A 23,129-nucleotide genomic window follows, 5' to 3' on the forward strand; every position below is an offset into this window, starting at 1 on the left:
CCGAACTCCTTCGGACCAGGAGGAGAGGAGCACGCCTCACACACACTGAAGCGATTACAGCCCAGCTCTGGGTCTTTGTTCTGGCTGGAAACCTGACCCGCCCACCTGGTTCAGCTATCCCCCTCCCAACTCAGCCCCAGCTTGCGGATGGATGGACATGGCCGTGTGGGGAGCAGACTCCGGCACTCCTCCCAAAGCCACACATGGGTGGACCCACTTTTTGGCACTGAGTTCAGGAAGAGGGGTGATGGCGGTCTTGAACAGGCACCCCTGTCAGCGCGCACGGGCCTCGTTCCCCCAGACAGGGCAGAGAGCTTGATCTCAGCAGGCCCTCGTGGGCACGGGGGCTGGGGGGACGTCACAGTGGGTCACGGCCCATCCCACACTGAGCCTCCCCAAGCTTCCAAGTTCCCAGCAGAGGCCAGCCCTGCCACAGAAAACCCCCCCAACCCCCCCAAACAGGCCACCAGCAGGGTTAATCACATGTGACAGGAGAATCTTTCACCTTTTAGAACTTGCTTGGCTCTGAATTACAGAATCCATTTTATTTACACACCTTAGGCGAATTCCTTCAGTCTAAGAGTGCAGGCCACCTCAACTGGATCCTTTTAGAAGCAGAAGGAGCAAGAGAAGAGCAAGCGTCACACCACGTCACAAAGAAAGCTAAACCGGCCCTCCTGGTGGTGCAGCTGGTTAAAGCTCATCACTGCAAGCTGGCCGCAGCTGCTGCAGTGCGAGTTCGATCCCCAGCCAGGGAAGTGACCACATGATGCAGCAAACCGCTCCTGTTTCATCTGCTGCTCCCCTCAGCAGTGCACTTTGTCAATCTCACCGTCCCTGTGCCTCCGGCCTGAACCCCAGTTCTGTATGAATAAATAAATAAATATTTTAAAAAGAAAGAAAGCTAAACCCAGAAAAGGGAAGCTGTGCAGAATCCTTTAGACCTATCCTTTCATATATCTGCGGTATCAGCTGACATCCCAACTTGTGATGGAAAATCTTGAACTCTAAAGGCTAAAGGACCATGAGCCTCTAACTGCAGACACTTGCCACGTTTGTTTTGGAAAAGACCAATCAAGAATCCACAAAAGGTTATGAAATACCCTAGTGACACCACCACCCATGTTTGTCTTTGGAGTAACAGAAAGGGATGTTTATTATTTGTAAGAATTATCTTTGCTATTACATGACTCATTCCTGCATGCCAGGCCTGCTCTCATCTGGTGCCAGGAAGAGTGCTGAATTACAAAGTTTGCGAAAGTTCCCACTGCCCAAGACGTGTCCCCTGCAGGGAGAGCCGACCCGCGCCAGACCAGCTCGGTGGCGGCCGCTCGCGTCTCGCTGGGACCAGCCGTTCCGACGCTGCCGCAAAGGCCGTAAAGGCACTTGAACCCAAGAGCCCAACAGCACAGCTGCTCAGAGGTGGCCACAGGTCAGCGCGCGAGCCCCCACCACAGGGATGGGGGCTGGATCATGGCAGGGCGGAGGACAGAAACTGGAGGGACAGGCACGACGGGGAGGGGGAGAGAGGGCGCGGTGCCCGAGGAGGCCGCGAGCGGGCACCTGCAGTCCTGTGGCCAGTGACACAGACGCCTTTTTGGCCGGCACCCACCTGGCCCCCACCTGACCGGGTGGAGGGCGAGGGGGCCTGTGGCAAGGATGACGCCGTGCGACACTCACCCCCCCCGCATGGGCACCGTGCCTGCGTGTCTGCGAGAGCGTCCATGCTGGCTGCCTGGCCCCCCAGACCCGACACCCCTACTCCACGCGAGAGGAACAGGCTCTGCGCAGGGGCGCCCCCACTATCAAGCACCTGGTGACAGGCGGGCGGGAGGCCAGCACATCTCTGCACAGAACAGTCTGGAAACGTGAGCAAAAGGGAAGAAACACAGCCCCCAATCATCGCTGTTGCCTCCATCCCTCTGGATGAGTCAAAAGCACCTCACCCTCAACGTACCCCGAACCCACCCAACTCAGGGCCCCCAAAAACGTATCATTTATCATGCAAACAGCTCGCGTTCACTGGACATGTCTTGTGTGCCAACAACGCCACGAAGCAGTCGCTTACTGTCCACTCTTTCTCCTCACCCCGTGCCCAAGGCCCCGACACTGCCGCGTCTCCGAGTCTGCCCCCCTTGTGCGAGCCGCAGCTGTCGCCCCACTGACCCACACGTGCCCCAGTGCCCGCCTGCGCTGGAGTGAACTCTTCGGGACTCAGCCCTACGACGCTCTCACTGCCTCACCTCAAAGACAAAGCCCCGCCCTCCTCCCCACCCTCACTCCTCCCCGTGGCCCCCTCACACGTCTCCCTCTCACGACTGGAGACATGGGCAGGTGCTTGTGACTGGATCACTCCAGGAGGTAGGGACTCTGGTCTCACCATCGGGTATCTGCCCCTTACATAATCCTAACAACGAACAATTACTGGCAGCTAGGAAGGAAGCCGGTGAGACGCGCTAACTCACCCCCACAATAACCCCAGTCCCACTTCCCACGTGTTACGGTGATGGTCACGCAGGATTTGAGCCCAGGCAGAGGCTCCAGCACCTGAACACTCCTCCGGACCCTCTGGCACTAAGGACTGTCCCCCCAGAGGCAGGCTCAGGGGGCCTGTTTCCTGGGGCCAGGCAGCCCCGAGAGGCCCTGGGCAAGCACTGAGGAGTCACTGAAGGCAGGCGCTCCCGAGGGCGCCCGCACTCAGGACGCAGCAGCCCTACGGAGACACGCAGAGCAGGTCCCCCAAGAGCTCGTCTGTCCTACACGGCCGCCAATAGCGCTCCACAGTGACCACAAGTTCTGGACTGACACTTGCAGGGCCTCCCCTCAGCTCTGATCTACTGGAAGCTGCGCACAGCAGCTCAGGCGTGTTCCCCGATGGGGCACAACCTCCGTCCCCGCAGTCATGGGGCGGGGAGGTGCGGAAGGGAGGGGCCAGGGCGCTGGAGGAAGAGCTCACGGACGGCGGGCCTGCCCTCTTTCCGCCATGCCAAAGCTTCAAGAACGCACCACAGAACGTTGACGGCGATTTTCTCCAAATGTCTGACAAGCACCGTGCAAGCCACCGAGCTCGGGGGCGGAGGCAGGGACACTTCGGGTGAGGTTTTGCTCTCCTCAGTGTGTCCTGAGAAGCCCACAGCAGCCTCAGGCCCTGCTGGCCAGAAACTGCAGGCATCAGCAGGAACCGCAGGGCAGTTTCACTTGGTAAAGGGAAGGAAGGAGGAGGGGCCACGCAGGGGAGTCCCACTGTGAATTCGTGGGCTCCTCAGCAAAGAGGAAGCCAAACTGCAGAGCCAGCAGCCAGGAAGAGAGGGCCAGGAGCCCGGCAAATCCCAGCCCCTGGGCTATTGCAGGGCACAGTACAGGGTGCTCGGGCCCAGGCCAGAGCGCCCACAGAGAACACCGAGATAGATGTCCACCGGAGAAGTGTGAGAGCCAGGCGCAGGGCGGGGTCCTGGAGCCCTCCACACCAGCAGCCACTGACCACGGGCTCAGAGAGCTGGGTCTATGGGGACAGTCTTTCTACCTGGTATTTTTAATTCAACCAATAAAGTGGATTCGCTAAAAGGAGCCCACCTCAGAGGTGTGCCACATTCGCACCCACTGGTCTGCCCAGTAAGGCATCCTGACCAGCAGAAGCCCCTCCAGATACCCCTGGCCACGCACTGCTGGGCCTACCGTTTGCCACACGTGGTCTGAGGCCGCCCGCAGCTCACGGGCAGTGTCCAGGAGGGTGCCACACTCACCCCCGTCGTCTGCCTGCCACAGCCTGGTCCGCTCACTCCCTCAGGAGGCCTCTGGATCGGCCACGCTGTCCAAGTCGTCAAAAGAAAGCGGCTCTGGCCTGAAAGTGCTGCTTGTCCTGAATCCTCCCAAAAGGGCTGGCTGACTCAGTCTGTGGACCCAGCCACGTTCACATGGTCTCTCTAAGCACAGAGACCACTGCACTTCCTGCTAAACCACGAAAAGGTCACAATCTCAGAGCAAGTTACTTACATGAAAAAAAAGACGACCAACTGCCTGCACCTTACGGGGGCTCTTTTGAAAATCAGCCCATAACTATAAAAGCACCCAGTGGCCTGCTGTGACGTGAGTGAAACAAGCTGAAGAGAAAAGCAAGAGTTTTGAGAAATGAGACACACAGAAGTCATCTCTGGATTCTAATGAAATCTCTCGATTTGACAGCTCTGAACGGCCAGAAGTTTGGTGGTGGGTGTAGTCTGCACCAAAGCAGGATCCCAAAACCTTTAGTTTCATAAATTAATACTAAGTCAGTAAAAACTTTCTTTTAGAAAAAGGCACCGCTCGGAGGCGGCTCAGGCACAGGCCCAAGCGGACCAGGTATGGAGCTGGGCACCTGTGAAGGCGGGACGGGGGCCTGCGGCCTCACACACGCAGCTGCCCGCCTGGACCCCGTCTGAATGGGCTCAGAAGCGCCCCCACTTGTGGCTTCCCTTGCAGAGGGCCCCACTGTCTCTGGTGTCGGGCTGTCCAACCGCGTGACGCCCCACGTGTCTCCGTGGGCTGCCTCATGGCCTCCCTCAAGGAGGAAAAGCACAATCATGGTAAGAACTGTTCAGGCCACAGGATCGAAAACCACTGAGACGGTAAGGGGAGAGGGAAAGGGGCTGTCTGCGGGTCACAGGTGGTAGCAGGCACTAATGGGACGATACACTCACCTCAGTGGGCAATCTCGAGGATTTTCATCCAGGAAATGCAATAATGAGCAGCATTCCAGACTATTACTCAGCGATTAGCCCAGGGGGCGGGGGAGGGGAAGGGAGGGCAAAGCTCCCTTTACCCCCAGAAGGGCAGGAAGTTCCGGCAAAAAAAGCTGTCACTCTATCCTAGTCCTGCTCAAACCAAAGCACAGCAGGAAGATCAAGCACACCAAAGGGGAATTAGAGCCACTCACAAAGGGAGGTGCCTTGGGATTAATGGACTCTTTAATTTTCGAATTTCCTGAGGTTTACGGCTAATTAGACCCCTCGGCTGCACTGTAATGCGGTCACATTTCAGTGGAGCTCAGGAAACAGCTGAAGGTGGGGGGCCCTGAGGATGACCCGGCCTGCCGTCACACAAGGAGGAGGCACCTCTGGCTCCCCGGCCTGCACAGCCCGCGGTGGGCACGGGCAGCTCACTCCCGGACTCACCGAGGACCCTGTGCATGGGAGCGCAGGGTGGGCAGGGCGGGCAAGACCCCAACACCCACACACACAACAGAGCACGAGTTACTGCTAATTAAACGAGAAAATCGGGGGGATGACACCAGTCGACGCTCTGGGGAGAGAACTGGGCCGGCTTGTCAAGAACCTCGGGAGTGTTCACGTGCTGACACAGTGTCCCCCCGGAAAAATCCAAACAGGGGAAACTTCTTGAAGGACCAGTCGCCGTGACCCCTCGACGCAGGCCCCGAAGCTGTGCCCCAGATGCCGCCGCTGTCTCCCCCAGGAGCAGGGCCAGCGCGACGATCACCCAGACGGCTCGGGAGTGTGACAGTCTTAGGTGACACCATCTCGGAGCAGTTCCAGGTTCAAGCCAACCGAGCGGAAGGCAGGAGAGCGTCCCCAGCACTCCCACCTGAGGGGCAGGGCCTCCTCCACTGCCCGAGATGGACCTTGGTCTCATGCCGAACCCACCGGACATATCGTGACCCTCGGGCTCGCTCTCGGCCGCAGGCTGTGGGTCTGGGCAAGTGTCTGAGGACATACCCGCCAGGCCACCCACGCGTCCCACAGCCCTGCCTCTCCCAGCTCTGCTGCTGAGCCCTTCCAGATGGCCAGGAGCTGCGGCTCGGGACTGGGTCCTTTCACTCAGTAAGGTGCATCCAGGGTTCAGCCATGGCTTTCCATGGCTTAGCAGACTATTTCTTTTCAGTGCTGAATAATCCACCGGCTGGACATACCAGCTCCTCCACTCACGCACTGGCTGTCCTGGCGGCTTCCAAGTGTCGGCAGTTACGGAAAAGGCTACGATAACATTTGTGTGCTGGTTTTTCTGTGGACTTAAGTTTTCAACTCCTGCCACCCACCAGCACAGCAACTTCAGACAAGGAAAAAGAGCTATTGAGGACCAGTGGCAGGGAGCCGTCACTGAAATCACCAGGACACATCTGAAGACCCAGCCGGAGTTCACCACAGGGCGCTCTAAAACAGGAGAGGAGACCTGTTTCTAAGTCTTTGTTACACAAATAAAACTATTTTCTGTGCTTTTTTTAGAAGTCATCAACTCCTTTGGGTAAAATACCAAGGTGCACAGTGCTGAATGCCATGGTAAGTGTGTTTCACCTAGAGAGCCCATCCCCACCCCGGCCCCCAGCCCACCAGCCAGGCACAGGGCGCCCATCGGGCACGTCCTGGTCGAATACGGTGCTGGCCGGCTCTGGCTGCCAGCCATTCTCGTCACTGGGTCACATTAATTTTTAAGAAGGATGGTGTGGCCATAACTAGTTGAAAACCACACGCATGTGAGAAATTAAAAGACTTTTAAGAAGAAAGTGCGACAAATGACCATTACCGTCTATGACCCAAACTTCTCACAATAAAACCTCATTAAGTTGAACCAGATGAAGCTGCCAGTTTGACCATGTTTGGCCTATAAAAACAGTGATTTCTCCGGGTTTGCCTTACTAGCTCTATGATTAAACCAGGCTTTAATACTGCACGTGTTCACAGCAGCTGCCTGCCTCATCCTATCTGACCACCTTGACTTCACTACAAGGGAACATCTCCACACACAACCAGGTCAACAAGCTGATGGATTAGAGAGACTATCTTTACAATTCTGCAGTCTAAGAACCTGCAGAGAAATCCTCCTAGAAGCATGTGAAGCAGCTGATGGAAAACAGCCCATGACCGGCAGTTTCACCTGCTCAAGGGTGGCGGTGGAGGTGGGGGGGTGGGGATGCTTCCCAGCTGTGGCCTGAAGGGTGGCCACACCTGGGCTTCTGAGGCAGCGGCATGTCCGCCAGGACTCCCTCGCTCTGCCACCCCTCCAGAGGTCTTCTCCGCTTCCACCGGGACCCACTACCAGGCCTGCATCTTCGCGGATGCACCTGCCCCCTTTCCTGGCTTCAGGATAACTCCAGGACGCACCTGACTCCCTGTGCCCAGTAACAGGTCTGCAGACCAGGAGGGCGGTCTGCACCGTTCCTGTCTTTGGGCTGTCCTGGGGGCCTCCTCCCGTCACCTGTGCTTCCCTTTAGCCAGCTCACTGGCCCTTCAGGGCAGGGGCATCTTCCAGACCTGCAGAGGACCAGGAGGGCAGCCCCCGCCACACCCCTGCTCACATGCACCCCCCCTCCCCCTGCCGCTCAGTCTCAGACTCCTGACGTGAGCACTAGGGAAAACTGCTGTTTTCTTTTTTAACCTGGCTGAGCCTGAAGGTAATCAAGTTTGAGATATTTAAGGAAACATCTATTTTTGAAATAGCCATTGTACAAAGATTTCCTGAAGATGCACTTGGAAGGAGGTGACCTGAGTGGGAGAGTGAAGCTGTTTAACAGGCAGCACAGCGCAGGTAAAGGAATCTCCTGCCCTCCTGAGCCTCAATGTCCTCGCTGGTAACGCCAGTCTCACTGGGAAGAATGACAATGAAAATGCTGTATCTAAAATGGGTTAACAGCAGCTCTCTCTGGCAGCACAGAGGGTTAAATAAAAGTACTGCAAAGTTGGCCACAGCCACCTCAGGGATAGATCTATCAGGCTGGGAGCTGACCCCCAGGGCGCAACAGACCTCTCGCTGACCCTCAGCATGTACTTCGCTCAACTGCCTGTTCTGCTCCCCACTGTGTCTCGGTGAAACCTCTCACTGCCCCTGCACCTCTGGCCTGTACCCCAGTTCTGAATGCATAAATAAATATATTAAAATAAAATGAGGTAACACACCAGACATCTTGTGACCAAGTGTCCAGTACACCAACGGTACTGCTATTAAAGACACGATCATAAACACAACACACAAGGAAAGACTTTTAAAAGCCCACCATTTAAAAATTCCCAAACCTTCATTACAAATGGGGCAACTGAGGCCTAAGGAGGGCAGGCTGCACAACCTCTGACTGCCCGACACAGCACTCGGCCTGTGGCTGGCTGTAAGTGCTCCCACTATTTGTGCTATATAAATACAAGTCCCCATGAAACACATTCACAGAGACACTTTAAGCCACTTAGAGAGCGCTGAGCTTGAAGGTATTCCCCGTGGTTCCTATCCTGAATAAGCGTTTCAACCTAAGAAAACTTCTCAATGCCAGTCGACATTTACCTGAACAGCCGCTATCCACCGCAGTAGCCACATGTGGTCACTTAAATGTAAGTGAATTGAGATAAACAGTCAGTCCCTGTCCACGCGTCAGGCTGCAGGTGCTTCAGAGGGGGCAGCGGACACACACTCGGCGCATCCCCACCACCGTGGGGACAGGCAGCACAGCTGGAGGACAGGACAGACCCGACAGTGTCCACTTTCTGTTGGTTTTGCTTTGCTAAGTCTTGTCCACTGATGATACTCCCAGAATGAGGAAAAGATCTCAGCCTGCCTTCTTCATGCAAACCTGCAGATACTTATCAAGCTTGATCTCCCTCAATTTAAAAGAAAGTGTCGCTGAGGGGTGTCAGGAGCCTAGAAGGCTGGAGGGCTGGGACAGTAAGCGCAAACGTTGACTTCAGTGAGCGAACACCCCTCACACGCTGTCCTCCCCTCGGGAGCTGCCGACTCAGCACAGGTCGAGGTCCCGGCTCCAGGCCAGTCGAGCCCAGGACCACGTAAGCGCCTGCAGCTCTACAGAGGACATGATGGGTGCGCAAGCTGATCCTTGACAGCTTGACTCTGATGCCAAAAAGGCTCCCAAGACCCACCTACGGAAGTGCAGCCCAGTCTCACACTCGCCTCCCCACCTTCAGTGATGCGGAAAGCAAGAGATTTCCTTCGGTGACCAGGACCCAGAGAGCAAGTCTTTCCCCAGGAAGCAGCCACACCCACCTGTCCCACCTTGCTGTGTCCCAGCGGCTGCGGCGCCTCCAGGAGCCAGGAAGGCCACAGGCTCTGGAGGCGCTCAGACACGCGACCGATCTAAACGAGCCGTCTCATCTAGTAAGAGGCCCTTGCCAAACACCCAGGGCTTAGAAGTATTCGTATACTATTCTGGCCTCTATGTTAAACATAAAAAGCTGGGGTGGAGGGGAGAGGGGTAGCAACAGGCTGAAGCCAGAGACAATCAAAGGAAAAGATGAATCCGAGAGCCAAGGGAGGGTGGGAAAAGTGGGGGAAGAACAGAGACCTGGTCGCCGCGCGTGACTCAGCTCTGACATGGAAAGTGAGTCCTGAGGTGCAGGATGCCCTGTGTCACCCTCCCTCCTCAGAGCTGACTCAGGGGAGCCTAGCTCCAGGGTGCCCCCACCCCGAAACTACTGTCACGCTGGCCTCCCCCTCTTCCCGTGCCGGACCAGTCGCAAACGTACTCTGCATTTCCTTACCTCGGTGGCTCGGACGTGCTAACTAGACTCTGCTTTCCAGTTTGCTGCTTGCTTCCTCTAAACTCCCAGGACAGGAGATCAGAAGTCCCCCTCAGAGCCTCCCAGTGCCAAGGGCCCCCATCACCAGGGCTGTCTGCTTTGGAGCACAGTTCGGGCTCCTGTAACACCGCACTCTGCTTCCCCACACCTGCCCGGCACCAGGCCCTGGGCACGGACTCCGCAAACACGCGGGGCCGCAGCCTCTGGAAGGGCGTGCCCACCAGCCCTGAGCTCCCTGCGGACCACGTCGGGCATGCAGGCCTGTGACGGTGCCAGAGCAGGCCACTCCGAGGGATGGACGGCAGCCGTCTGGGCAGGAAGACGAGGGCTCTGGAAACACTCAAGTTCCACTAGACTTGGAGCAACAGTCACTCAGCTGCTAGGAAATGATGGAGCAAACACTTTTAGGAATGAAGCTTCCCTTACATCCTCTACTCGACAAAAGAGAACCCAGAATTTACGAAGAATTTTACAAAACCTTATCTGTGAAAGTGTCACTACGGTAACCATGCCCACCCACCTCACAAGGCAGGTCCGGGGAGGTTCACCAGGCTGGCGCTACGGGGTGCCAACACATGCAAATTCATCACCCGCTCGCCCAAATGAAGTGCAGAACCAAAGTTCAACCCAGAGCATGAGTGACACGTGTTCTACGTAGAGCCACACAAAAGCCCCAACTGCAATGAAATAAGGAAAAAGCAGAAACACCCCCCCCATTATGCAACAAGAGGGGAGTCATTAAGCAAAGTACTGTACTGATCGGCTAAAACAGTAATCATTTAAACTGCTGACAAAAAGTTTACAACAGGAGTCCTTGTGGGAAAAAGCAGGACATAAAACCAGCAGACAATATGAGCTTGGATTAGGAAAAACCTTTAGAACCCACCATGCACAGAGGCCGACACTATGCACCCAAAGGTTAGCAGCCGCTGATGGTGGGTTATAGGCGATTTCTTTCTTCTTTTGATATTTGCCAACTCTTCTGTGATCAATACATTACTTTTGTAACAAAAGACAACATACTGAGAGATGCCAAGGCAGGGGAGGGATCAAGAAGGCTTCCCAGGCTCCTGCCACCACTGTCCACGCTCAGAGAGATGGTCATGGACCTTCTCCCGGCTGGCGGCTCCCTAGCGCGGGAGCGCGCTCCTCCAGGCAGCGTCGGGCCCTGCGCCCTGGTGCTGAGCCCACAGGAGGCCCTCGGCAGACAATGCATATGGAGAGGGCAACAGGCAGGCCAGGCCCTGGGCGGGGCTGCACCAACAAGGGTCCAATGAGAGCTGCCTCGGACAGAAGGGTGGCACCCCGCCTCCATAACCCACTAGCATCAAGCCCCCCCAGCAAAGTGAGGTCATGTCGGCCTCTGACCACGCCATGCTCTTGCTCTGCAGAGTGTGGGCACAGGCGAGCTGCCCGGCAGCGCCCGCTCCTTCTCATCCCAGTGAAGGAGTCTGGCATTGTGGCACCAACGGCACTCTTCTTCCCTGGAACCCCAGCCTGACTCCCCTCCACCAGACACCTGCACCCCCTCACCGTGACCACTATCTGCACGTCCTCCCAGTCCCCCAAGCGAAGCAATACTGTTGTCAAATGTGTGCTTGGTCGGGAGATGGGTAGACAGATGGGGCAGGGGGGCAAGGGGGCCCAAAGTCAAGAGCAGGCCTGGTGTGGAAGAGGGGAGAGAGAGGCCCTGGAGGGTCCAGTGAGATGGGCAAGGTAGGGGAAGGCAGCGGGCGCACTGCCCGTGGGGCTGACACCGAGCGAGCCGGTCACCGGTGGTCAGCAGATGGCTCTGGGAGCATCTCAGACGGCAGCCCTCACACTTCAATGAGCGCTTCTCAGTAAGAGGCTACTGCTTTTCCATGTGTGGTAATGACTGAGTCTTCCCCCTGAGGAAGTTCAAAAGTGACACAATTTAAAGAAAAACGAACAAACAGTTCTGGCAAGATCAAATGGCAAAACCCGTGAAGCACTCTCAGGGCGCCAGCCTGAGCACAGGCTGGCAGGGCAGAGGGCGAGGCCAGTCAGAGGCCAAGGACAGCCAGCTGAGGCGGCACCAGGAGGGCAAGAGCAGGAGGAAGGTGGGAGGGAAGCGTGCGCTCCCCAACCCCACAAGGCTCAGAAGTGACTCAGGAAAGCTGCAGAGGCGCGTGTGTGCGGGGTGGCAGAGCCGCGGGACCACTGCCAGGGCGCGGGGGGCTGCGAACGGACCCCAGAGGCGGCGCGTCCAGGCACAGACACCCTGCAGAGAGGGCCCAGGACGCTCGCCTCGTCGGCACAGCCTCTTCCGTGTCGGCCCAGTCTTCACGCTTCCCCTCTGAATGGCCGCATCCCACCCCCGCGTGGTGGCCACCACCGTCACTGCTGGACACGCACCTCCCTGCTGCGTTGAGTCTCCTGTGCACACCACAGAACAGGACCTGCAGGGGACAGCGACGGCACGTCCCTCCACCTGTCACTTAGCTCAGGCCCTGGGAAGGGCCGCCTGGCTTCCGCAAAGCGCCCACACGCTCACATCGCTGGTGAACAAGTGCGAAGTCGAGTTCCCAAACGGGCCAAGGTTTATGTAGCAGCAGAGAGAGCATCTACTCACGAGCAAGGAGTCCCGACTCCAGGGAGAGGCTCCGGGCCCCGGCGCCCAGCGAGGCTCTGTGGGGTCCTGGAGGAGCCGCAAATCCTCCACACAGCGGAGGTTGACGGCCAAGGCTTGGAGCCCCAGCGGCAGGACTTGAGTCCTGACTTTCCCATTCTTAGCAATTTACGCAAAGCATTTGTATAAAAGTCCTGAATTCTGGGGCCCGCACTCAGGATTCTGGGAGCTGAGCAGGCTAGTGCGTGTGGGGTGCTGAGCGCGAGACAGAGGCTGAGCCGGCCTCGCTGATGAGCTCGGGGTGGGGTCCAGCTGCACTCGCGGCCACAGGCGCTCCACCACCCGGGGCTCGGAAATCAGTGTCTTCCCTCCTTGGCGCTTCTGGCAGGTAAAGGAATTCGACCAGAGCTTTCTCGGTCCACCTGACACCTCACGAGGATGCTGGGGTCCAGCACACAAAGCACCCGAGCTCGCCACCCAGAGCCGCGCCCCCACTTGTGTGTCTGGGTCTGCCGGGAGTCATGTGATGGGAGGGTCCTTCCTCGGGGCCATGGCAACCAGCGTGCGTCTGTTATTTCAATGCTTCCTCAACAATCAGTATGTACCAAACAGATACCGGGAGTCGAAATAAAAGCAAGATCCTGAGGAAAATTGCCGGGCTGCTGCTCTGTCCTCCAGCTGGGGCGCAGCCACCAGCGCCCGGCAGCAGGAGGAAAGCCGACCGAGCCGGTGCGGTGGCAGACGGACAATGCTCGCTTGCAATGAGAAAAACTGACGCCTCTGGAGGAAGCTGACAGACGGGGAAATCAAGGAAATGTGAAGACTGGCCCTAACACCTGCTGATGCAGAGCCCCTCCAATCACGTGGGCGACACCCCCCCCCAGCGCCGTGAAGACTGGCCCTAACACCTGCTGATGCAGAGCCCCTCCAATCACGTGGGCGACACCCCCCCCCAGCGCCCCAGGGTGAGGAGACTCTTTCTGGGGACACCCCCCCCCAGCGCCCCAGGGTGAGGAGACTCTTTCTGGGGTGAGGAGACACTTTCTGCCCGGAGTTGGGCTACTTCATTTTCTGATCCTCCACGCAGGCAGGCATGCACCGCAGGGCAGGTGGCAAGCTGGCCCCAGGCAGAAGGTTGGCCGGCCGGTGATGGCCCCACACACGCCGCCACTACAGTGGTGCGGAGCAGAGGGAGACAGGGCCAGGAGAAATCAGGCTACCCAGGGCTCGGCCTCCAGGGTGACCCCAGACCTGAGGGATGCGGGGGAGAGGTGTGCGAGGGAAATGAGGCTCCCTTCCAAAGGAAGACCTGCACCTGCTGCGTCCCTGGCATTCTGCGCTTTTCGAGGCAGGCCTCAGGGGCAGCCGACTAACCCACAGTCCACTTTGGGCTCCAGAAAATATTAAAAACCCTGAGCCCACCATCAACATAAACACTTTCCCCTCCACCTGGAAACAACATCCTTGGACCAACCTCCAGGGTGCGCCAAGGGCTAAAATCTGGAGTTAGGAGGACTGAGCTGAAAGGCTGCTCTGCCCCTCCCGGCACAGGACCTGGTACAAGATGCCCCTGGCCCACCAAGCCCCTCCCCACACCTGCGAGTGGAGTGGGGTGTGCAGCACCGGGGAGAAGGCCTCACGGGCAGTGTCTGCGCACCGGCACGCAGCACACGCAAGCCCTCCAGGAAACCTGCAGACACCTGCTCAGCGCAAAGGACCTGGAAGCTGGGCGTTGGCCTCGGCCACGCACCTGCAGTCTGCATTTGCAAAGGTGGGCTGGAGCCCGCAGCAGCAGGAGCTCCTTTCAGCACAGTGATGTTCAGTCAGCGGTCTTCTTCCCTGGGAAGGTGCGGATTTACATGACAAATGACGACATTCCCACAGATACAGGGAGCCTGAAACCCCAGGCCCAGGCCCTCTCTCTGGGCCCCTGTGAAGAGATCACTTTGCTGACCAGAAAGCGAGGTGTGAGTTGGGGTCCTGCTATCGCACTACACCCAGCTGCCTTCCAACACACGTACTCCCCCCACTTTCCTTTTTCTTGCTTCCTTCTCTACCCTTGAACTCCAACACCCTGCATGTCCTTAAAGCGAAAGCCCTAAGGCAGGAAAGTCTTCACAGTTTCCAAGCGCAACACTGTGGCAGACACTGAGTGCCCCCATAAAAGTTGCTGGTCACCTACAGAAAAGGAGAAAACGAATCTGAAAATAAGCAGGGAGGGGGGCTTGCTGATCAGCACAAGGCCCTGGCACCAAAGGTAACCGCCCACCAGGGGTGGCCACTCAGGCCCAGAGGAAAAAAAACAAATTAAGCCATTTCCCCCAGAACGACTCATTATAACCTGAACAAAAGCACCATTTCAAACAACTTGCTCAGATACAAGCTCTGCAGGGCCACAAATACGAGGTTTCCACTAGGCTGTGGGAGAAGCAGCTTCCGCTGTAAAATGACGCATCCAGAGTCCAAACTGTTCCCAACCTGAAGCAAAGGGGTTTCAGCCTTTCCTGGGGGTGGGGGGGACGTCACCACCCCAGTGTTACTACTACTGTCAATGACATTACCATGAGTCGGGCTTTACTCAAACTCATTTAATCCTCACAAAAGCCACCAGAAATAGACACCTCACCACCCCCAGACAGGAAACTGAGCAGACTGCGGGACAGGACCCAGGACCCCAGGCCCCTCCTGGCACTGCCAGGGCAACCGGCATGTGGCCCTGGGCCCAGAGCACAGCCCTCCAGCTGAGCCCCGGCAGCCAGCGTGGGGGTCACTGTCCAGCAGCACCCCGCCCTCAGCGCCAGGAGCGGCCAGCTAGAGTGCTGACCCAGGCAGAGATGCGCTCGGCACCTCCCCCTCTCGTCCCTCTGCCTGAGGAAACGGGCAGCTTCGGGAGAAACCAGGCTAGCCACCGACTCGCCTTCAAAGGGGCTCTGGACATGGCTGCAACCCTCACCTGGGAGGACCGGCCCGGCACCGGTCCGTTCCAGGCTGAATGGCACAGGGCTAATTTTCCTGACCTAGAAAGACAGCGATTTCACATGGCTCAGCCTACTGGGAAGAGGACATGCATCCAGATGCCAGCAGGACACTCACTGACCACAGAGCACCACCGCAGCCTCGCCGCACTCCACGCTCCCCCTCCAGCTCAGGGTAAAAGGCCCAACTGAAGCATGAGGAAAACCAACTCCTCCCGCCAAGGTCACGTGACTGCGAAAGCCACGCCGAGTGCTCGTCCCCAGAAACCCTGCAGCCGGATGGTGACCCAGGGAGAGGCCTCAGCGCCCTGCAGGCCTGTCCAGTCTCCGCTCTCGGCGAGCGCTATCGCAAGGCCCAGGGCACGCAAAGAACAGCCGCTGCAGGCAGAGCAGGCCGACACGCTGAGGCTCAGCCGGCATCCTTCCAGGAGACTGCCGTTCAGAAAGCGCCACCTGCCTTAGCTTCGACAACTTGAACCAGGACAACTTCTAAGGTCTAACCAAAACCCAGACTTCCTTCGCCCTGTGGCTGGACCTGCAGCTGCACGCTCTTGCCCAGCTTCCCCATCCTGGTAAAGTAAGTCCTTGCAGGAGCGGCCGGAGAGCAGAACTGAACCAGACCGAGCTGGATCCGAAGGTAGCTCTGCCCGCAGTGCACGGGGCCTCCCCTTCCTTTCTGCAGGACAAGGAAACAGACCCACAGGGCTGGGGCACGGATGGTGTTGGGCAGCTCCTGCGAGGAGCGTGGAAGGTGGACTCTAGCAGCGTCCAGCCTGCAGGCTGCTCTCGGGGCCCCTCCAGTCCCCCTTCCACAGGCAAGCACACATGTACAGAGGTCATCCTCAAGCACGCAAGAGCCCAAGTCCCTAAAGGCCGACAGCGGTCAGCAGGGGGCAATGCCAGGAGGTGAGGACGCCAAAGGGCCTGAACAGCAAAGCTGGTCACCACCCTCTGGGTCAGCACCCCTCGTGGGGGCTCCCCAACACCCAGGGATCACACCTGGCCTGGTGGTCTCTGGGAAAGCGGAGCCCCACAGAGCAGCAAAGCACTGGTAAAATCAGGCGGCATGAGCAGAGAAACTCAGGAAAGGCTCCTTCAGGGCCACAGGGCCCTAAAATTAGACTTTTACCAGCAGCATGCGGAGGGTAAAAGCTGTGCCGCTCAGCTTCCAAGCATGCCCTCCGCAGAAAGCCTGGACCTGTGAAAGCAGACACACCCCTCAGGGACAAAGCCTCGTAATGGACGAGCCGGGAGCCACTGAGGGTGGGCCAGCCAGGCCTGACCACTTCCTCCAGCCTCCCAGCGGTGCCGAGAAGGCAGGAGTGGGCTCTGGATGCCACCAGGAAACACTCCATTCTAAGGCAAGCGGCTCACGAGTCACCCAGCAGAGCGAGGAGGTGCGGAAGCAGCTTTTCATGCCCTAATGTTTTATTTAAAGACATTTCACTGGGGAATTACGAGGCACCCTACCTGAATCTTCTTAGAGAAACCTGAGACAGCAAGTCCACTTGATGCTAAGTAACAAAACAGTCCAAGCAGACCCTAACTCAGAAAGGTGCTGCTGGATTTGGGGTGCAACAGTGGGTTGGGGGACAGCGTCGGGTGGAGCCAGAACACACTGGGCAGGAAACCGCTAAGTCTGCAAGCACACTGGGCAAAGGAGCCCCTCCTGGGGTCTTGGGGGGGCAGGGATACCCCGGCTGGCTGCAACACCACCTATCCACCACCCACTTGAGTAACCACAGGATGATCCAACTGCTGGTCCCGCTGCACACTACAAAGTACCTGACAAGGTGCACGCTTTTCACACGGCAACTCATGTCATGTCCCCAGTGATCCCTCCAGGCAGGTGGACAGTGGCACCAGGGTTACTGCCTTGGAAGAAACCAGCCGGGAAAGGTGTCGGTGGACAGCTGTAGACAGAGGCTCCTGTTCACAGGTTCCCAGAGATGTCAAAATAGTGGGAGGTGGGAACAGGGGCAGCAGGGGCAAGCCTCAGCCAGCTGCCTCCGCTGCTCATTCCATAGACTTCTGCCACCGACACCTGAGTTCATCAGAACCCCAGATTTACCTGTTTCCATCTGCTTCCTTCATGTAACCCTATGACTCAATTCTAACAGGTCCGCTGCGGGCTCAGCGAGAATCCCTGTGACAAATGACCTGATGGAAAAACCACCGGAGGCAGCAGTGCCTGGTGTCCAGAGCTCGGGCCTCAGCTTCCTCGTCTGTGTAGACAGTAATATGGGAACCGGCCTCGCCAGGCGGCTGTGGGAACTAGAGAGGAGTCAGCGAAAGGGCGCTGCGCTGTTATCACGGCCGTCGGTGCTCTGCCGTGAGCCCCAGCAGACGGGCTGTCCTGGCTGTCCGTCCACCCGGAGCCCAATGCTGGGCAAGCTGAGTGGCGCCTGGGGCTCAGCGCCACCTGTACACAGGGCACGGCTGGGTGAGTCACACGGAGATCCCCACTCGGGTTCAAAGGCTATCACGGCTTTGCAGACACCACCATCCAGGATCCACACTAACCCAAACAGCTGTCAGGGCAGTGACAACCCGCAAAGAGCAGCGCTCTGGGGCCCCAGGCAGCCTTCTGGGGCCCCAAGTGGCCCTCTGCCCCGTGGGCAATCACGCCTCGCCCTGCCCTCCCTTCCCACCTCCCTTCCCAGCCGCCCCCCCTTCCCACACCATCAGCTGCATCTAAGTCGGGCCCGCAGAACCTCCGGCTGCTGAAGCCCGGGAAAGCCTCCCTCCCCTCTCTTCCACCTCCTGAGTATTTTGCGCACACCACAGACAGATGACTCTTCCTAAAACACCGCTCCTCCGCCAGTCTCCTCAAATTTCTACCTGCCCTGTCAAAAATGTATCTGGCTCCATGCTGTCCCAGGTCAAATGCAAACTCCTTAGCTTAGCAACTCGGGTGCCCCACACCTCACACAGCAGCTCAGAGGCTGCCAACTCGCTCTGCCTGCTCCAGCCAGATCCGGGAGCTCACAAAACCAACCCCACTCCTGACTTTGCTTTAGTTCCAGGCCCCTACCTGGAATGGTCTGCCCTTGACAGCTCCCCAGACCCCCGGCCTCTGTGCCTGGACAAGCTTCCCCTCGCTCTCTTAACCACTGCGCTAGCATGGTCTGCAGCCAATTTGATGGGTGGACACGGGGTCCTTGCCAGTCATTTCTATCACTACTTCTGGCTGCATCTAACTTCCTGGACTCATCCTGCCTCCCTTCTGGAGGAAAGGACAGGGATGTGCCGTCTGTGCCCCTCACTCTCTGCTATGCAGAATCAGTCACACTGGGCAGCAAGCACTGGATTAAATACACTACAAGCTCCTTTCTCCCAAGATGCCTGTAGCACCCACCGACCTCACTTAAGGTCACCCAGAACTGCCCAACTCCAAAGCCAAGTTCTGTGGAGCAGATGGCAAACAGAAGGCAGTCACCTCGAACCTCACAACTCCCTCCTGGTGCTAATGAAGCACCTGCTAAGCGCCAGGCAGCCAGGGCGGGTGGTTAACAGGAACGGAACAGACAAGGTCCCCTCCCCCAAAACCCAAAAAAAACGAACCCCTCCCCCGCCAAAGCCGGAAGAAAGCCAAGAACCCCCGCCCAAAAGGGAACCCAACAGGTACTGAGTGGACCCGACACGCCACGCCAGAGCCTTGTCTTTTGTGGGATGGAGAGCTTAATGCTCTATTAGGCGCGTTCTTCATTCAAGGCACTGTCCAAAGCCAAGGAAACTTCCAACAAGCCTTCGGCAGGCAGGAAGAGCAATGAGGCCTGCACGACACAGGCCCACACGCCCACTGAGCCTCACCTGTGAAACGTGGCAGTACCAGTCGCTACTATTTACACAATCACGAAGTGCTGTTCAAAACATTCACACATCTTATCTCGCTTAGCCCTCGCAAGCGCCTCCAGGGGAGGCTCTGCTACTATGCCAAGGAAGCCGGCTCCGCTCGCCAGCCCTTCTGCGGAGGGTGGGCCCTGGCCGGGCTGTTGGCGGGAGGGTTCAGCAGTCTCACGCACTCAGCGGGGCACGCGGCTGGTGCTAACCCTGAGTCCCCTTTCTGAAAGGTTCATCTGGAAAGCCCAGGTTTGTCTGGATAGCCATTGTTCTATCTGGTTTGAACGTGGGTTATTTATCCTCTCAGCCTCTACCCCCTCTCAAGGGTGGGCTCTGCAATACAGAGAAGCAGGCCCAGGGTCCACACTCTGGGGTCCTACTGCTCACTGACAGTAAGTCTCCAGCTCACTGACAGTAAGTCTCAGGTGGACGCAGATGTGAGAGCCACACCATCACTCAGCCTCGTCAGGCTCCTGGAAGTTGAACAGGGAAACGCGGTAAAACCTAAGCACCATTTCCCGATCACAGCAGATCTCGGTCAGTGGTGGCTGCCGGGCCAGAAGGACAGGATTTCCATCGCGCCCCCAAGTTTCATTCCCGGGTGAGCGAGCTTGTGTGCTGCAGAGCAGACTGTGCATGCGCGCAGTTCCTTCCACGGTGATGGCAGACACATACCACAGCTCTGGGGTGACACCTGGCACAAGCCCCAACTTCCTCTCATCTCCTGCCACCGCTCATGCCAGAACGCTCGCAGTCGTGGTGAGAATGGCTTTTCCTTCTCAAACTGCAGGGAAAGTGCCAGGTGCCTCCTCCCCAACACCTAAGGGGGGAGAGCGTGTGGACTCATCTCTGTCTTGCTCATCCCTGCAGCCCTGGCACGCACAGCAGCAGAGGGCACTTAGCACACACACTGGGGCCAGCGAGTTTGCAGCCTGGGAAGCAGAGTCTCGACGGGCATGCACCTGCCCTGCCCTGCTTCCCTGTCCATCAGCTATCCTTTTCCCTCCTCCATGGAAGGTAAAGTGTGGAACTTCGAGTTATAAACAGATACATCTGCTTTTAAAGGTCTCGCTTATCACCTTAATCAAGCTGTCAACTGCTGGCTACTTCTCTCCAGAGTTTTCCACCGGAGGCTAGTTGGGCCTCAATGAACTAGGGTCTGGGCTGAGCCACCTACCTCTCCCACCCCAGGAGGCCAGTGAAGACACATTATGTCAACTACACAGTTTCACCCTGTAACAATATGACAACTTCCATCAGTTCCAGTCAGGGCAAAGCCATCTGTGAGCTGGGGAGGTGCCTGGATTCCAGCACCAGAATCCAACACCAAGTTGAAGGAGATTCCTGTTAGAAGTCTGCATTTACACACAGAGTAGGATGATTACCTGCTATGGGAATGCAAATAAATTCCACACTCTTCTTTGCATTTTTAACTGATGCCAACAAAAATCCTGGATTTTACTCCAAGTCAAGAGCATCATAGATTCTCAAGTCACTATTGCTTCCACGGTAACAGATCTGTTTTCTCTACCATCACACATACGGAGAACAATCATCACAGAGTTCTTGACACTGCTACAGATGACGCTACCCACACCGCCACCTTCCAACTGTCTACACCAGCTTACCAGAATCTTCAAGCAGGGGGCAATTTCCTAATAAGCAAAAAACTGCATGTAAGCTTAGGAGAGGCTGAGAAAACCAGGATGAGATCCAGATAGCTAACAGACTCCCCGGAAGAGTCCTCCAAGCCACTTCCCCTCAGTGTCAGGGCTGATCCAGGCCCAGGGCACAGCTATGGAAGATAAATCAGAACCCTGTGCTCAAAGCGCTCGCGTGCAGGCCCCCGATAAATATGCCTGTGTCATCATCCTGCTACTTCTCTGTGAAACAAGGTCCCCACCAAAGGATCCTGCACGGAAGTGACAGACAATAAGTACTACTCCTGCCTTGCCATTTCCAGATACCCCTTTATTATGTTCCTAAAAGTGTCATTTACATCTTCCGACAGGTAAGCAGTCTGAAACAAAGTTTAGAGTCTTTCCAGTGTGGAACTGAGCAATACCCAGAGCCTCAGCTTCTTCACCTGTAAAATGGGAGCAACTACCTCCAAAGGGCTCTGTGCGCATTAAGCGAATCTGAACCGGTGAAGCACACGCCACAGTGCCTGGAGACATGCTAGCCCTTTTCTTCTGGCCCTTCCTTCCACCATCCTTTCAAAAAGACCAAGCACGGGACAGTAAGAAGCCAGGTGCATCATGCCCTGGCTCTGATGGGCATTTTCCCAGCCCATCTAGAGAATCAACCCAGAGCAAGGAGCCCCTCCACATCAGGTATGCTACGGAGAGCCCCTCCAGCCCCGCCTTCACCTTCCCCTGCTTTCGCCCCTGCAAGGTAGTCATAAAATTTCAGTCAGCTTATGAAGTCCCAACTACCCTGAAGCAGGCTTCTCCACCCAGGCCTGGGGCAGGGCCACACCTCTGCAGCCAGTTCCCCTGCTGTGCTAGCACCAGAGAAGAGAATGCAGCATGAACCACTTTCTTAAATCAATATACAGGAAGGCATCAAGAAAAAAAGCCTAACCAATCTGAATTAGTCAGCCGGGTTCAGCAGAGACATCCTTTCACTAAACAGGGAACCAAAATCATCAAAACCCTTCGGAGCCCAAAGTCCACGAGCAAACATCTGCCTGCCTGGGTGGAGGGGCAGGTGGGCGCATCAGTCCCCTCTTAAGTTCCATGCCCAGTAAGAAGCAGATGCCCCGGCCCCTCCAACTCAGTGCTAGGTCTGCAATCCGGGATGTTTCAAAGGGCAGAAAGCACACGCGTGGGGGCCGTGTGAAACCCAGGGCAGTGGAGAGGCCCTGGGCGCACATGCCGTCATTACCCAAACAAACACCACGCACGCAGAGAGCTAGCTCTCTCCCTCAAGTCCGCCTCACCTGGTCAGGGGCACCTCCATAATCAGCAGTTCCAACCCTCACGAGCTGACAGTTCAGGGGAAACGGGAGACTGCGCCTGCTGGGGTGCATCGTGTCCAGGCCATATGTTGTACTCGGGGCCTGCAGGTCCCCCCAAAGGGCGGCGGCCGCACAAGGGCGATTGTGCGTTCATCCCAGTCCCTGCCCCACCCTTCTCCGCCTGCCACTCCGCAGGGCACCCCGCAAGCGCCGCACCAGGCGCACACAGACACCAGGCGCACACAGGCGTCGGCCGGCCACGGAAGGGCCCGCCCTCCCCTCACCCGCTCCGCGGCGGCTTCCCGAAGGGGCAACCTTCACCCGAGACCACACAGCCCCGGGACCACCCTGCCCAGACTTCTCGGAGCGGCAAAGGCTGGCCCCGGTGCCAAGGGTCGGGGGCAGGGAGCACGGGCTGGTGGAGAGGAAGCCCAGGGCGGACGCACGGGGACGCGGACGCCGCGAGTGGTGAAAGTCCAGGGAAGGGGATCTTGGGGTGGAGGGGGGTCAGGGTGGAGGTGGGAGGGTTGTCCAAACTAAAAGCAAGGACGAAAAACCAGGTTTGAAGCCTTGGAGGAAAGCGGAAATAAATCTAGACTGAGGCCACTCAAGAGGCGGGGAACGAGGGTCGCATGAGGCCTCGGAGAAGCCGGGAGGGCAGCGGCCAGGCCTGGCCTGGACCAGGGGAGGAGAGTCTAGCTCGGGCCCCGGGGAAGAGAAACCACGGCCTAGGCCGGCTGTAGACACGCGGGGGAGGGGACCTCGCCCGGGCCATGGAGACGATGCTGGGGCACCAAGTCTGGGTCTCGGGAGGGGGTGCCTGGGCTGGACCACGGGTCCCGGAGGGTCTAGTCCGAGCTACGGTGGAGACTGGCCTGGACCCGAAGGCGCAGGGGGAGTGGAGAGCTTGGAGCCCGCGGTGGGGGCTCGCGAGGAGGCAGGGTCGCTGCGCACTCGAGCCTCCGGGGCCCACCGGCCCTCGCCGAGCGCGCAGAGACGGTGTCCACTCGGGGTCCGGAACCCAGCCCCTCCCCCACCCGGGGAAGCCCACCCCACACAGGCCGGGGCGGGGCGAGGGGGCGGGGAGGCGCGCGGCGGCAGAGCCTGCGGCGGGGGAGAGCGGCGTCGGCCTTTACCATGGTGGCGGCGGCGGCAGCGGTCCCGGTCCCGGCGTCTGTGGCTCTCCCCCCGCAGCAGGGCCCGGCGCTTCCACTTCCCCGGGTGCCCAGGAGTGAACATCCGGGTCAGCGCCCCCC

General features: G+C 57.9%; 1 protein-coding gene across 4 annotated transcripts in view; it reads right to left on the reverse strand.

Moving 5' to 3' along the window:
* Positions 1 to 23,129, reverse strand: part of CAPZB (capping protein (actin filament) muscle Z-line, beta) — a 97,563-nt gene extending 74,434 nt beyond the window's left edge. For 2 of the 4 annotated variants that reach the window (XM_004678559.1, XM_004678558.1), the window contains exon 1: positions 23,010 to 23,129. In XM_004678559.1, coding sequence (XP_004678616.1) covers positions 23,010 to 23,012 — 3 coding nt within the window. In that variant the 5' untranslated portion in view covers positions 23,013 to 23,129. Of the gene's footprint in view, positions 1 to 21,855; positions 21,977 to 23,009 lie in introns of those variants that run through there. The other 2 variants (XM_012722433.1, XM_012722432.1) reach the window with 2 other exon arrangements.

Source organism: Condylura cristata, unplaced genomic scaffold, assembly GCF_000260355.1.
Source record: "Condylura cristata isolate star-nosed mole 26May11 unplaced genomic scaffold, ConCri1.0 scaffold00008, whole genome shotgun sequence".
Lineage (NCBI taxonomy): Eukaryota > Metazoa > Chordata > Mammalia > Eulipotyphla > Talpidae > Condylura > Condylura cristata.